This window comes from Hyalella azteca, unplaced genomic scaffold, assembly GCF_000764305.2.
Source record: "Hyalella azteca isolate HAZT.00-mixed unplaced genomic scaffold, Hazt_2.0.2 contig5927, whole genome shotgun sequence".
NCBI classification, from domain to species: Eukaryota; Metazoa; Arthropoda; class Malacostraca; order Amphipoda; family Hyalellidae; genus Hyalella; species Hyalella azteca.
In genome coordinates this window covers 91,798-108,411 of record NW_025936103.1, presented here as the reverse complement: position 1 = coordinate 108,411, position 16,614 = coordinate 91,798, and the positions used below count along the sequence as shown (strand labels likewise).

The 16,614-nt window shown below is 39.4% G+C and overlaps 1 protein-coding gene across 1 annotated transcript in view; it reads right to left on the bottom strand.

Moving 5' to 3' along the window:
* The window catches only part of LOC108669857 (B-cell lymphoma/leukemia 11A), a 23,758-nt gene extending 8,153 nt beyond the window's left edge, over positions 1-15,605 (bottom strand). The window contains exons 1-2 of the mRNA XM_018157288.2: positions 15,334-15,605; positions 7,078-7,677 (exon numbers count right to left, since the gene is read on the bottom strand). Coding sequence (XP_018012777.1) covers positions 7,078-7,677; positions 15,334-15,457 — 724 coding nt within the window. The 5' untranslated portion in view covers positions 15,458-15,605. The remainder of the gene's footprint in view (positions 1-7,077; positions 7,678-15,333) is intronic.
* Positions 15,606-16,614: the final 1,009 nt, after the last annotated feature.

Below are 16,614 nucleotides of genomic sequence, written 5' to 3'. Positions count from 1 at the left end.
TGATCGTAAGTCGTTGATCGTAAGTCGCTGATCGTAAGTCGTTGATCGTAAGTCGCTGATCGTAAGTCGTTGATCGTAAGTCGCTGATCGTAAGTCATCGTGGGCGGGATTGCAGCAATCAGGAGTTGGTTTACGGCGCCTCTTGCCTCCTCATCGCGGCCACGGCCATCAATTGGATGGTGATTGGCGGCCAATATCTCGGTGGACGGGCGGACATGAGGGGACTTATGAGGGGGTGGAAAGGATGGGACTTATGTGGGGGGAGGACGGAAGGGGGCTTGTAAAAGAAGTGGACGGGAGTGGGACATTTGTGGGGGAGGACAGGAGGGGGAATTGTGAAGGGGTGGACTGGGGTGACATAAATAGGGAGTCTGTAGTTGCACGGACGCCCGAACAGAAATAGAAGTCATAAATAAACATAGCTTTCTTTACATTTTCTGTCTTTACATTAAGATTTACATTTCGTTATCGCGTTTAAAACTTAAATATTGTATTGACAAAAGATCGAAATTTTCGTGGTCCATTAAAAATCTTAGATCAGTCTGCCAGTCAAGAATCTGAAAGAAAACGACGTGCGACCAAGAAAAGAAAACGACCTCATGAGAAGATTTTCGATGGAATACTGTAATAAATTATGGCTCGAAGCGCTTCTCACTTTTCGACTTCGTGTCAGACGTCAGAGTTACGTAGGCCTACATATGTATTAAAATTGAAAGTTTTTTTTAAATTAAAGCTCACTTAATAAATAAGCTCATTAAATTACATAATTTATAAAAATATAAATAAATAAAATAATATTTTATTGTTCAAATTAAAACAAAATTATTATTAAATGAAAGCAAGCGTCTAATTATTATTTTCAACACATCTCATGAAACTTCATGATCAATAAAATATATGGCCTGTAAATAACGTGATATTGAAGAAAAGAGTTGAAATACATTATTTGTAAATAACGAGTTACCGAGGGAGCGAGTTGTATTACATTGCTGGTAAATAACGTGATAATCTTCAACTGCTACAAATAATCTCTTAGAAGTTAGATCCGTTGGTTGATCTTGGCACCTTTTCACTTCAAGCAAAACAAAGCAAAACTAAACAAAACAAATGAAAATAAAAATATAATAATAAATATAAGAAAAAAGAGTGCAAGACGATCGCCTTTGTCGCCACGAGGGTGACATCGGAAGCGCCGCGTGGGGGCGCTGAGGGAGGAGAGGGGACGAGGGGGAGAGGGGGAATTGGGATGGGGAATGAGTGGGAAGAGAGGGGAAGTAAAAAGGACAGGGGCGTGAGGAGAGGAGAGGGAGCGAGAGGGAGGAGGGAATGGGGGAGTGAAAGGAGTGGGAAGAGAGGGGATGTGAAAAGGACAATGGGCGTGAGGAGAGTAGAGGGGAACAAAGAGAGAGGATAAATAAATTGGAGGAGGAGAAGAGGTGAATGAGAGGGAGGGGATAGAAATAAATGGGGAGAGTGAGTGAGGGGAATTGGAGGGTAGTAGGGTAGGTAGAAAGAGGGGAATAAGAGAAAAAATCGTGTAGGGGGAATGTGGGGAAGAAGGGAAAAAGAAGTGATGAGAAGTGAGGGTAATAGGAGGATTAAGAGAACATTGGGGTGGTGAGGGGATGAAGAACGCTAATTGATGAAGTTAAGAGTTTATGAAGAGTCAAAACGGGAAATGTTATAAAAATAATTTTTCTGGAACGAACAATACACGTTAATGATACTCTACATTAATTTTTTTTTGAATGAAAATAAGAGAAATTACTGAGATAATTCTACTAGAATTATCTAATTTAATGTAATTAAACTTCATCTAATGCTGAACTCAATGTTGACCAAGGGGCGAGCTCTAAATTACATGAACGTTCATCAAACAAATAAGTATAAAAACCATGACATATTTTCGGAAAAAAACTACGTTGACATTCGGAAAACTTGGACCGAACTCAAGTCCGTCCTAAAGTTAGGATATAATTCCTATGAACACAATAAGTTGACGCGAAGGCGGCACTTTTTTTCTGCCATTTCTGGAGGCTCTTCCCGACTTTTTTTTCATAGAAAAAGTGGCACTCGAGTTTGACTGCGCCAGACAAAAACCGCTGGCCTCGAACAACCAATAAATATAATGTGAACCGGTGTATAGTCCGGCCAGTGAACCGGTGTATAGTCCGGCCAGTGAACCGGTGTATAGTCCGGCCTGTGAACCGGAGTATAGCCCGGCCTGTGAACCGGAGTATAGTCAGGCCTGTGAACCGGTGTATAGTCCGGCCAGTGAACCGGTGTATAGTCCGGCCCGTGAATCGGTGTATATTCCGGCCAGTGAACCGGTGTATAGTCCGGCCAGTGAACCGGTGTATAGTCCGGCCCGTGAACCGGTGTATAGTCAGGCCAGTGAACCGGTGTATAGTCCGGCCTGCGAACCGGTGTATAGTCTGGCCTGTGAACCGGTGTATTGTCCGGCCTGTGAACCGGTGTATGGATCGCCTAATGAACGCGTTTATTATTTATCTTCAACCAATTGATTTAAAGAAGACTCCCTACGTAGTTTTTTACTGTCAACACAAAAACCGCACAAACACAACACAAAAACCGCACAAACACAACGCAAACACTGCACAAACACAACACAAACACAGAACAAACACAAAACAAACACAACACAAACACAACACAAACACAACACAAACACAGCACAAACACAACACAAACACAACACAAACACAACACAAACACCGCTATATGACAGCACCGGTCGAGGTTCGTTTAAGCGTCTTCCTGTTCAGGTGGCGCGGCGCACCAGCTGCTGCATGGCCTTGTGCGGGTTTGTGCTTGTGTTTGTTGCTGTGTTTGTTAAGGTGGTGGTGTGTTTGTTGCTGTGTTTGTTATGGTGTTGGTGCGTGTGTTTGTTGCTGTGTTTGTTAAGGTGGTGGTGCGTGTGTTTGTTGCTGTGTTTGTTGCTGTGTTTGTTGCTGTGTGTGTTAAGGTGTTTGTTGCTGTGTTTGTTGCTGTGTTTGTTAAGGTGTTTGTTGCGTGTGTTTGTTTCTGTGTTTGTTGCTGTGTTTGTTAAGGTGTTGGTGCGTGTGTTTGTTGCTGTGTTTGTTAAGGTGTTGGTGCGTGTGTTTGTTGCTGTGTTTTTATACTCTGGCGTTTGTGTGGTGATTGTGCATATTCTCTTTTTGTGATTAAATTTTTGATTGTGCGCTGGTTTGTGCTCTAACATGTTTGTGTTTGGGCTTGAGCTTTTGCTTGTAAGTTTGCATTTGTGTTTGTGCTAGCATTGATAATTCAGTGTTGTGTTGTGAGGTAAACACACAAACATTCACACTAATCAATTAAGTCTGATATCTACGACTAGTGACGTGATAGTGAATAGAGATTATGAGTACAGCATCAGTCGTCAAGCACCATCATATAGCACTATAACATATCATTATCATTTACTATCTATCTATATACTATATACTATCATCTATCATGTATCATAATATGGATACATCTAAATCCTTGGATAAGTTGAACTAAAAAAAATCTAATATTAATTATCTAGGTAAGATAATAAGAGAAACAATTAAATTAATAGTTATCCACTCTAAATAGTCTAAATATTTAATGAAGCGATGGTCCTAATATTCAGATGGCCACTGTTCAGTAGCTAGATAAGATAATGACAGAAGTAATTAAATAAATAATTGATGTTTCTATGCTAAATACTCTAAATATTTAAGTAAGCAATGGTCCTAATATTCAGCGGGCCACTTTCCCCTTTAGGCAGCACATGCCAGCGTCCGGTCCAGCTGCCCCTTAGGGGACGACTTCCCCTAAGGGGAGAGAAAAGCCCCCCAGGAAGGGGCTACAGGCAAGGGGTCACCTACTTCCCTCAACTTTCCCCTCAGCCCCGCGGTCAGAGGATAATAACATTCAGGCAATGTTAATTATGATGTTATCACTGCGTATATATTGTATAGGTGATGTTATCTCTGAGTATATATTGTATAAGCAATATTATGGCGATATACTGTCTCGGGAACGACGGTATACAGTGGCCGAATATTGTGACAGTATATTTCCCAGTTCACAGTATTCAATGCAGTAAAAACACACAACATACATAACAGAATAAACACACAGAATTCAATGCATTATGCACACGCAGCATACAAGACAGTATACACACACAGCATACAAGACAGTATACATACACACAACACACACAGTATACACACACAGCATACAAGACAGTATACACACACAACACACACAGTATACAGCTAGAGACCGGCACTCCTTGCGGCGCGTGCGGTGTTAATGAGACACAATGAGCGCGACAGTTTGGCTGCCTCTGTATACCCACACAGACACTGTGTGGGGTATTCTGTGTGCCGGATACACTGAATAAACTGTGTACTGAACACATACTGTGTGCTGTGTCCACTGCATGCTGTATACTTTGCACACACTGCGTAATGCAGCAAAATATTTAAATCGCAAAATCATACCAAAAGAATTAAATTTTTGTTAAAAATACGGCAGCAGAAAGTAGAGCAGAAAAATAAGGAGTGGTTGAGGGGGCTTAGCGGGTGGGTGAGGGTAGGGTGAGGGTAGGGTGAGGGTAGGGTGAGGGTAGGGTGAGGGTAGGGTGAGGTNTGGCGCGTGGGGCCAGTGCAGTGGCGCGTGGGGCCAGTGCAGTGGCGCGTGGGGCCAGTGCAGTGGCGCGTGGGGCCAGTGCAGTGGCGCGTGGGGCCAGTGCAGTGGCGCGTGGGGCCAGTGCAGTGGCGCGTGGGGCCAGTGCAGTGGCGCGTGGGGCCAGTGCAGTGGCGCGTGGGGCCAGTGCAGTGGCGCGTGGGGCCAGTGCAGTGGCGCGTGGGGCCAGTGCAGTGGCGCGTGGGGCCAGTGCAGTGGCGCGTGGGGCCAGTGCAGTGGCGCGTGGGGCCAGTGCAGTGGCGCGTGGGGCCAGTGCAGTGGCGCGTGGGGCCAGTGCAGTGGCACGTGGGGCCAGTGCAATGGCGCGTGGGGCCAGTGCAGTGGCGCGTGGGGCCAGTGCAGTGGCACGTGGGGCAAGTGTAGTGGCGCGTGGGGTCCTCCCTAAGTACGGAATATCGATGTGGGAATCTCCATCAGATTCCATGTCGGGATCCATTCCATAATTCCCGTCAATTCCCAATCCCGGACCGGTAATTCAGTCGCTCCCCAGCACGGCGACCGCAGCCTAATTTATGGCGCTCTTTATTAGCGTCCCCGCTCTTTATTAGCGCAGCTCTTGTTTATTAGCGCAGCTCTTGTTTATTAGCGCAGCTCTTGTTTATTAGCGCAGCTCTTGTTTATTAGCGCAGCTCTTGTTTATTAGCATCGCTGCTCTTTATTTCCTTTTATAATTCAGTGTGCGATTGGCAACCGATTGGCATCAGCCCTTATCAGCGCATCTTGATAGGCTATCACATATTGGCTTGTCCATGTATTGGCTACTCACATATCGCCTACATTGCATATCGGTCATATCCAATATTGGTCACTTCAGATATTGTTCACATCGCATATATGTGCTACCGCATAGTAGCAGCACCACATATATGAAACACAACATTATAGCCTCGCTATGTGATTGCCACAAAACATATTTACCATTGCAACATATTAGAAACTCTACATATCTGTAACTTCACACATTAGCAGCACCACATGTTAGCCACACCACATATCAGGCACAACACATATTATTAATGAGAAGTATGCAGCCATACCACATATCGATACATTAACATCACATGTTTACATCTCAGGTTGACCATCACATATATTTATTGGCCGCATTTATGTTCTTTATGTAAGCCAACACGGCCATCTTAGGGCCCCAAATGTATAACATATTGGCCACATATTAACCGCATATTAGCAACATGTTCATCAAACATGTCACACACACCTACCACATATTTGCAAAATATTCGCCAGACTTCAGACACGCATTGGCCCATATTGGTTGCAACAACTTTAAATATCAAATGAGTATAATTTTTTAACGAAATATTGCAAAACTTATACGGTTATACTTAACGTAAATTAATTGAGAGACATGCTTCTCTATAGATCAATAACTAAAAAATATGATAAAGATACTTTAATTCCGGAATTTAATAAATTACATCATCAGCAATGACTCGTGAATGGTTAAATAAATAAATGAGTTTCTATACCCACTCCATGTTTCCCAGACCTAATTTTAGATGAGAAGAATTTACGCAACAAACATTTTTAACCAATAGATACTTGCGTGAAAATACAAATAGCGTTTTTCAAATCATTCGAACATATATGGATGCCAAAAACTCTCCCGGGGAAACGGCAGATCAACTTAATTCATCATCCTTATTCAATAATTCGAATTGAGGAATAAGTTTCAAATCAAATTCAAGCTATTTCTCCCATGTAATCAGACGAACGATTTTGTCATGTTATTTTCGATTTTCTTATTATTCAAAATGTTTAGTAATGGCTATATTGTGAAAAGATAATAGAAAAATAGCGTCAGCATCCATAACGAACTGTATTTAATCAGGGAAGAAGATAAATTCAAAATTACCTCGTTTTTAAATATTTTGAGAAAAATTATATTATCAAATTTTTGTTTCAATTCACTGCTGTTCCTTTGTGGATCGTAAATGCCCGCTGGGTTCTTGCTACGTACAAATTAGCCACATATTAGCCACACATTAGCCACATTCACATACGCATTAGCCACACATTATCCACATTTACACACGCATTAGCCACACATTAGCCACATATTGGCCTCATTCAAGCCACATTTTAGATCAAAATTGTCCACACACTTGCTTCATATGATTCACCTGATGACAACAAAATGATGACATATTGGTCACATATTGGCCACATATCGGCCACATATTAACCACGCATTAGCCACATATTAGCCACATATTAGCCACATATTGGCTTTATATTGGCCACATAATTGCCACATATTGGCCACACATTAGCCACGTATAAGCCACACATTAGCCACATATTAGCCACATTTTAGCCACATATTGGCCATATTTCGGCCGCCGTACTCACCGCTATTGATGGTGTTGGCGCCGGCGTCCTGAACGCTCTTGGCCTTCTTCCTTATGGACAAAGTCTGTCCATCGGCGTCCTCGTGGTCCTCCCTCTTCCTCTTGTCCTCCTGATGGCCGGGGCGCGGGGTGGTCCGGTCTTGGTCTCCAGAAACCCCATCCGGGTTTCCGGTTTTGGTTTTGTCATCATCGGGGGTTGCGGGGGGATCTAAACCCCCTGTCGGGGACCCCAATCCCCCATTCATATCAACAACCAACTCCGGGGGGTTTGTTTTGTTGTTGTTGTTGCTTGTTGTGCTGCTGCTGCTGGTGTTGATTTGTTGTTGACAGGCACTGCTGCTGGCGCTGCTGAGGGTGCTGAGGTTAGTGCTGAGGGTGCTGAGGTTGCTGAGGTCTTTAATAGCCTCGTCTGAGTGGGACTCGTCTGAAGTGCTGCGGTTGTGGTGGTTGGGACTTGATGCTGTGGACTGGCAGTGGACTTTGTGCTGGATGAAGCCAAGGATGTCTGCTAGGAGGAAGTCCTTCTGACAGACACCGCACGTTAGGACGTCGGCGCACGTTGGCACGGGCCCGCCGCCCCCGACGTTGCTGCTTAGCCCGTCTGTGGAGATAAATGCATTAATTAATTAGCTTATTTATTTAATCAAATTTAAATTTACACTGTTAGAAAAATGACCGTTAACGGTATTACCGGCGTTTCAGTGGCCGGTCGGCACGTGAAAAGAAACACCGTTTCACCGTTTTTATTCCAATTTAACACCAGAAATCTGCAAAACATCTGATAAAAACGGCAAAACAGTTTATTTTCACGGGGCGACCGGCCACTAGGATGCCGGTGGGACTGTTTTTTCACCGTTTTTTCTAACAGTGTATGTTTTCAGCCATTTTTGTTGAATTTTCTGATGAATAAAACATTTTTAATGCACAATGTGAGATTTGTTAATTTATTAATTTAACCAAATTTAAGTTTCTGTTTTTTTAAACCCGTTTTGTCGGTTTGGTCTACAATAAAACATTTTTACTGTACAATGAGAGATTTGTTAACATATTTATTTAATCAAATTTAATTTTAAAATTTTAAACCCTTTTTGTCGGATTGGTTTAGAATAAAACATTTCTACTGTGCAAGGGGAGATTTGTTAACTTATTAATTTATTCAAATTCTAGTTTAGTATTTTTCAACTTTTTTTGTCGGATTGGTTTAGAAAAGAATATTTTTCCTGCACAATGGGAGATTTTTCAACTTATTTATTTAATATAGTTTATGTTTATAAACCCTTTTTGTCGGATTTTGTATAGAATAAATATTTTTACAGCACAATTTGAGTTTTGTATTGTTTAGAAATCTCCTACGTTATGGAGATGGGAGGCCGTTAATGTTCTGGACGTTAAACATCACGTTCATATACAAAGAAAAAAAAACCGTGTTCACTTAAATCCTGCGCTGCATTGCGGGCTTCCTTTTTGATCACCCTTCTTCCTTCCTTTTCCCTCACCCCTCCTTCCCTTTCCCTCTCCCCTTTCCATGTATTTAAGGCTTGTATAATGGCATGCATGCAGCTGCTGCTGTATGCCCCCTTCTGTATAGCACGAGCACACACACACACACCAACATACATACACAAATGCATAGGCACACAGCCCGGTCTCCCTTTCACACACGACGCTCTGAATCAACCTTTTCATATGCAGAGCAAAAACTTCTTTACAAAAAACCTAACAAAAAAGGTGTCTCTGAAAGCGTGAAAGGCATGCAGGTCTCTTCAAACTACACACATTTAAATATGTGCGATTTTGGACCAGATTTGACTTACCACGAAACTTGAATAATTAATAAGCAAATACTTGGAATTGTACAATTTGTGTTATTTATAAAAATTCACAGGAGAAAATTTTTCGAAGTCTATTGTTACAGGTAAATATGTACTTTAATATGCATCTTATCCAATATGCATATGTTGAATTTCAATGAATAAAATGAATACTAAATTTGTATTATAAGAAATGAAATCTCTGGGCCAAAAAATACATTCAGGCTACTATACGATACAGCAGCATTTACACACATACAATACAATCATACATACATATGCATGCAATATAATACCATTATATACACAAATATAGAGCAGCACAATTATAGAGCAGCACAATTATAGAGCAGCACAAATATAGTTAATAATAACAGTAGCTTTGCAGCAAAATAACAAGCTGTGCACAATAGCAAGCTGTGCACAATAACAAGCTCTGCACAATAACAAGCTGTGCACAATAACAAACTGTGCACAATAACAAGCTCTGTACAATAACAAGCTCTGCACAACAACAAGCTGTGCACAATAACAAGCTGTGCACAATAACAAGCTCTGCACAATAACGACGATAAGCGACAGTTTTGTTGCCAATTGTAACCCGGCGATTGTGTGGCGACAATTAGCCTCACAATGACGGACAAGCGGCGCGTGGGTGGCCGAATATCGGCGATTTATGGGTGGCCAAACACCGGTGATTTATGGGTGGCCAAATACCGGCTATTTAAAAGTGAAATAATCATTTAAGATATACAGATAAATAATATAGTTATTAACAGGTAATACCGACACTATATGAATAATTTAGCTAACATCAGGTGATAATAATAATAGTTGTGTAATATAGTTATCAGAGGGTAAATAAGATAAATCGATAAACTTGTTGCTGATCAATAGGATGGACAGCGGCCAGGAATTGGGCGGACCCTATTGGCCGGATTAATTGCCTTAGGCTGACCAATCACAGTGTGACCTTGACCAGCGGCCAGCCAATGAGAGCGCGACCTTGTAACGAGGCCGCTGATTGGCTCGTTAGGCACGAGGTTAGCTTACGACATTAAAGTTTTTTACGCTAAAATGTCAATTAATTCATTAATGAATAGCTCGTCGCAGCGCAAGGACACAGAGAAAAATAGTATATTGTGTGAGATAAATAATAAATTTATAGGACTCGGTTGAAATGAATAATATATTTATGAGACTCGGTATCATGAGATAATATATGTATAGGTCTCGGTATAGACAGATAATATACGTATAGGTCTGGGTACAAGGAGACAATATATGTATGTATAGGTCTCGGAATAAACAGATAATATATATATATATATATTGGTCTCGGAATAAACAGATAATGTATGTATAAGTCTCGGAATAAACAGATAATGTATGTATAATTCTCATTATAGGTATCGCCGAGGCTACACGACATATTACAACAAACACACAAGTCCACACAACACAAAAGGAAGAGGAAGAAGCACAAGTTCAACCACAAAAAAATTTGTGGCACACAAATTGTGGCCTGAGACAATCAACATATACAGTCCACACACAGATCACACACAGCACACACACAGTCCACACACAGCCCGTATACACGGTCCACAGTCACACAACACACGCACAGTCCACACACAGTTCACACACAGTCCACACACAAACCACACACAGAACACACAGAGTCCACATTCACACAGCCCAATGCAGTGCGTGCAGTGGAGGCTCTGTTACCATTAGTTACCGGCCGCTAATGGAGGCCCCGGTGCGTGCAGTGGTGGCTCTGTTACCATTAGTTACCGGCAGCTAATGGAGGTCCGCTAATCAGACAGGCGCGCGGCGGTAACCGAATTAGGAGACGCGGGAGACTCGCCCTCGTCTTACGACAGTCGTAAGTAGAACGTCGTAAGTAGGACGTCGTAAGTATTACGTCGTAAGTAGGACTTCCTAAGTAGGGCGTCGTAAGTCGGACGTCGTAAGTATTACGTCGTAAGTAGGACTTCCTAAGTAGGACGTAGTAAGTAGGACTTCGTAAGTAGGACGTCGTATAAGTAGGATGTCGTAAATAATACTTACGAAGTAAGTATTACTTACTTCGTAAATACTTACGAAGTAAGTATTATTGCCGTAACTTATTATAGTTAAGTATATAATTAAGTAATTAAGTATATTATATAGTTAAATTATTACGCTCTGTCGTAAGTAATACTTACGACAGTGTGTTAGTAACAGTAACTTATCGAGCACGACGCACGAATACGAAAGTTTTTGTGCGTTCACCGCAGACTTTCGTGCCTGGGAGACACGAAGATTAATTCGATCTTCTGATTATGTGATGCCAATTAGATGACCGATAAAAGAAGTCTGCAATGAAGGCAGACAATAAAAGAAGTCTGTAATTAAGGCAGACAATAAAAGAAGTATGTAATGAAGGCAGACAATAAAAGAAGTCTGTAATGAAGGCAGACAATAAAAGAAGTCTGTAATGAAGGCAGACAATAAAAGAAGTCTGCAATGAAGGCAGACAATAAAAGAAGTCTGTAATGAAGGCAGACAATAAAAGAAGTCTGNAGTATATCTTATATGCACGTCCCCATATAGCGGGCTTTATGAGTATATCTTATATGCACGTCCTCATATAGCGGGCTTTATGAGTATATCTTATATGCACGTCCCCATATAGCAGGCTTTATGAGTATATCTTATATTAATATTATAAAAAATATTAATATAACAATAAATAACATATATATTTATATGAGTGTTACTTGTTCAACAACTAGTGCACTTTGTACGCGTATGTGGGTCATCCTGACACAGTTTGACCCGCCCAAAAAGAGCGAATCAGAAAGTGTGTCAACAATATAAGTTTTATTATATATTGATATATCTATTATATATTATATTGGACAATATATCTATGGCTTATTTATTTTTCTGACTGGCCGGTTGGCCGGCGATAAGACGCCCATACGCGGACCACACGCGCGGTTCTCCTCCGCTGACCGGAACCGAAAAATGCCGGACCCGCACTTCGGTCCAGCGGGAAATGGGAGGAAAAAATGTAAAAAATGAAATAGAAATGAAACTTGCGGTGAAACTTGTTGTTTTTTTTTTTGCGGCAACAACACTAATGCAGACCATGCAACACTCCTACAGACCGTGCAACACCCCTACAGACCACGCAACACCCCTACAGACCACGCAACAACCCTACAGACCACGGAACAACCCTACAGAGCACGCAACACCCCTACAGACCACGCAACACCCCAACAGACCACGCAACACCCCTGCAGACCATGCAACACCTCTACAGACCACGCAACACCCCTCACCCCTGCAGACCACGCAACACCCCTACAGACCACGCAACACCCCTACAGACCATGCAACACCCCTACAGACCATGCAACACCCCTGCAGACCATTCAACGCGTGCTCATGAATGCCCTGCATTTGTTCACGTTTCATTCACATTCATTTTGTTTACATTTTTACCGGGCGCGCGTGTGGGCCACGCGGACCGCATTCACGATCGGTCCGGTCTAACCAGTCGGCCACGTGGGGGGAACTGAAACTTTTCTCGTACGAATAGCATTAGAAAAAAATTACATTCAAAACGGGAATTTGTATCGGGACGATCACGCGCCGAACAGCGGTACTCGAGTAACTTTTCTCGTAGGAATAGCATTGTAGCGGCAAGATTTCTCATGCAAAAGTGTTACATTTTGTTAACTTTTTACCGTATGAATAGCATTGCAGTGGCAATATTAGCTCATGCAAAAGTGTTACAGTTTCTTAACTTTTTCCCGTAGGAATAGCATTGCAGCGGGCGCGAACGCCAGCCTGCGGCCACCGAACTTAGTTCCAGAAAGTTGGGCGAAGTTGAACAAAGTTTTCAAGTTGGACGATATGAGTTTGGATAACTTGAGTTGTGTTGCTCATTAGACGAACTTTGCGGTGAAATGCAATCAATTTAATTAATTGAATATATTTCGAATATTTACAATTATTACACAACAAAATTGTTTTAAGTAAAATTTTAATTATGATACCTTAAAGTATATAAGTTAGCGATAAACCTGTGTTTATTTAAATTCTATGCGTTAACGTATAAATTTAAGCGCTTCTGATTTTTAAGAGTGATATTTTTTACGTCGTATTTCATTTTGTATATTACAGTTTTAAAAAATTATTTATTACGACTAGGTAAATAAAATTTTATAGAAAATTGCTTATGAAAAAGTGGATAATTATTAATCACAGTTTCATGAGTAACATTGTTATACACCTGGCAATATATAAATGAATGTTATAGGTATTATAATTTGTAATCAATATTATGAAGCAAACTTGTGAAATCTTTCATTCAAATCACGAATATCAATTAACCGTTGCGGCCGGAAAAATATTTTTAATATTTAATAGGGAGAAAACTGTAAAATAAAAGCGAATAATATTGTATATGTTATAATATTATTAAGTATTACCATTTAATCTCATTTACGGCGTTGAATTAATTAACGCACCTTTGCCTGATATATAATGACGCACATATATATTATTTTGCTTCGTTTTAGCGCTTTTTCATCATTTATTTTTAAGTTAAAATATTTACCTGCCCCTTAAAAATTCGGTACAATGAACATTCAATTTTGTATAACATTTGCCATGCTAAATATTTTGTTTTATTAAGCCATAAATAGACTCGTAATAATGAAGAAAAGATTGCTATTAAACAACAACGATAAATAAAAGTATTGCTATATTTTCATAAGTATTTTTTCAATGTATGGCCACACACAAAAAATATACAATGGATGATCTGAAAGTTATATATATGTGCTGCTTGCTTGGAAATTATTCATTATAACGAAAGAATTAAGTTGTAATAAAGTGATCAGAATTGAATATGGAAATTACTATCTTGAAAAATAATATTGTAGTATATTTAAAAAATATTAGCTTCAAAATTTCATATGCGTGCAAATTTTTCATGAATGCAGATATAAATTCTGAAGCGTTTACCTATAACACAAAATAATGAAATCTATCAGGTATGAGATAAGATTGTGTTGAACATAATCAGCCAACTTTAACTTGAATTTTGAACCATTATATTGAATATTATTGAACTTTGGTATTAAAATATTATCATCATTTATGGATTTATGAAATTTTTGGAATATTTGAAGAAATCCATTTGAAAAATTTTGTAGCCTTTTCCAAATCAGCTAAATTTGCAAATATTGAAATCTTGGTACAATTTTAACGAAATAATTTTTTGCAGTTTCTCTCTAAGAAAAAATTATGTTTTTATAGAAAAATATCCGAATAAATTTATTTGCCTTTCCTAGACCAACACAACTTTGAAATTTATGCAATATTTCTAATAATAATTGATTAACATTAATTTTAAATTTACACGAAAAATATGACTTAGGAACTTGTATAATATAAATAGAAATAATAATATTTCTATTTATAACTTATATACTATTCATAGATGGTCAGTTACATAAAAGTTTCATTTTTCCCTGAGGCAGGAGTCTGGAGAAGAGAATGAAGTGTACAATTCTAGACACAATTTGCTACTCATTCATCTCTTTTAAGTGCAGAAATGAATTAACGCTAGATGGATTGTTAGCAGAATTTTTAAGTAATTTTAGTTTAGGTGAACTACAAATATATAGAAATATTTTTTAAGTAAATAGTAAATAATGTAATGAATCTTGCCTGTTGAAAATTATAGTTGAATTATGCTTGGTTAAGCGTTTCAAGATGTCGATTAATTTACAACATTACAAAAATATTATCAATGGGAAGAAAAAGTAAAATAAATTAAATATAATGTAAATATATGTCGAGTTGTGGTTAAAATTAAAAATTTAGTTTATTTATATGCTGGACGAGATAATAATGAGAAATGCTTATGCGAATATATTAAGATCGTAAAGATGTTATGATCCTTTATAAATTCGGTCCTTCAAATATTATATATGGGGTACAATATGCTGCAAGTCTTCCTTTTGGTTCTCCAAATATAATTTATATTATCAGTACATATTATTATTATACCATCGCCGTATATGTTCGCGAAAATAATTGAACATTATTCGAAAAACATTACAATAAGAAAGGACAAAGAATTTTCATTTCGCTAATTTAGTAGTTTATTATAAATTATGTATGTGGTTTGAAAATAGAGTCTAAAAATTATAACTCAGTACTCACTGCAGTGAGTGACAGAGAGCGCATTTTCTCGTCGACGAAAACATGAAGTCACGGACGGACAGACAGACGGACGGACAGACGGACGGACAGACGGACGGACAGACGGACGGACAGATGGAAATGGCGAGCGCAATAGTGCATTTTTTCATAAATGAGAAATGCGCTAAAAACAAGGAAAATAAGAAAAACAATAAATAATTTCAACTAACCTGTTTTTTCGTGACGAGTTTCATCTTTTTTGAGGTCTAGCAGCATTGGATCAGCACTAGCACCAGGAGGCTGCTTGAGGAACATGCTGAGTAGTGCTAGGTTGCTGGGGTACAGCACCTCCATGCTGCTGTGTGCTGTGGTGCTGAGTGCTGTGGTCCTGCTGTGCTCCACAGCACCATTCGCTTCGATATGAAATATTTCAGATACTTGCGATCACAAATGTTCTAATAAACTTTTTTTTAATAACGAGGTGTATAAGAACGATCAAATAAAGTTTTAAAGCGATCACAAATGTTCTAGTAATTTTTTTATTAACGAGGAACGGTTTAAAAAATTTTTAAACTGAAGTTGTAAATCTGTAAAACGTAAAGTTCCTAGGAAAATATTCGAAATTAAGTTTGGTCATTGGAAATGAGTGAGAAAATGCGGTATAGAAAATAGGTTTCACGTATTTTTTCGACTCGAAAATTTTTTACAGGTTTCAAATTTTTCAAAATTGTATCGTGTGAATAACAAAATAATAATGAAAAATTTTGTAATTGTGTCGAAAATATTTGGAAAATAAGAAAAGAACAAATTACGGCGAATATATAAAAAGCGAACAATTTGTTACATTTTTGTTGGCGCAAATGAGTTCAATATTTTTTTGAACAAAACTATAAAAATTGTATAATAAATGAAAATGTGTTTTTTAATCAAAGCAACACTCACTATTGTCATCAATGCACGATTTCTTGTTTTTTTCTTCGAAAATTTCACTTCAGAGCAACTAAGTCACTTCTTGTTAACACGAAACTTAATTTTCCAAATTTTCACAAAGTCTCAAAAAATCTAAATCCATGCTGATCATATACGTTTTCCATTCTTATCTATTAATCTCCATTAAAAAGTTCAAATTAATTATTCTCGATAAAAATTTTCGTTGGTTTTGACACTTTGGTCGGTGCGAAGACCGCTGGGCCGCGGGAGAGTCGTGGTCAGGGGAGCGGACAGTCGACACCCTCCTCCGTCGAGCAGCCGAAGCAGACTGGGCCCCGGACTTGGCCCGGACCGAACGTTGGTCTCTCAACGTTTGCGGCGGTGGACGTCCAGTCCTCAAATCTCCACTTGTGGACGTCGTTGCACGCACGCATGTACGTACGCACGAACGCGGTGTAATTTACGCTCCAACGAACTAGTTAGCCTGGCTTGGATCTGAGTATGAATGCATGATCTTAATGTGTTTTTTAACGAACAAAAATGAACATCGCTAACCTCTGGAAATGAAAGCGATTTGAATA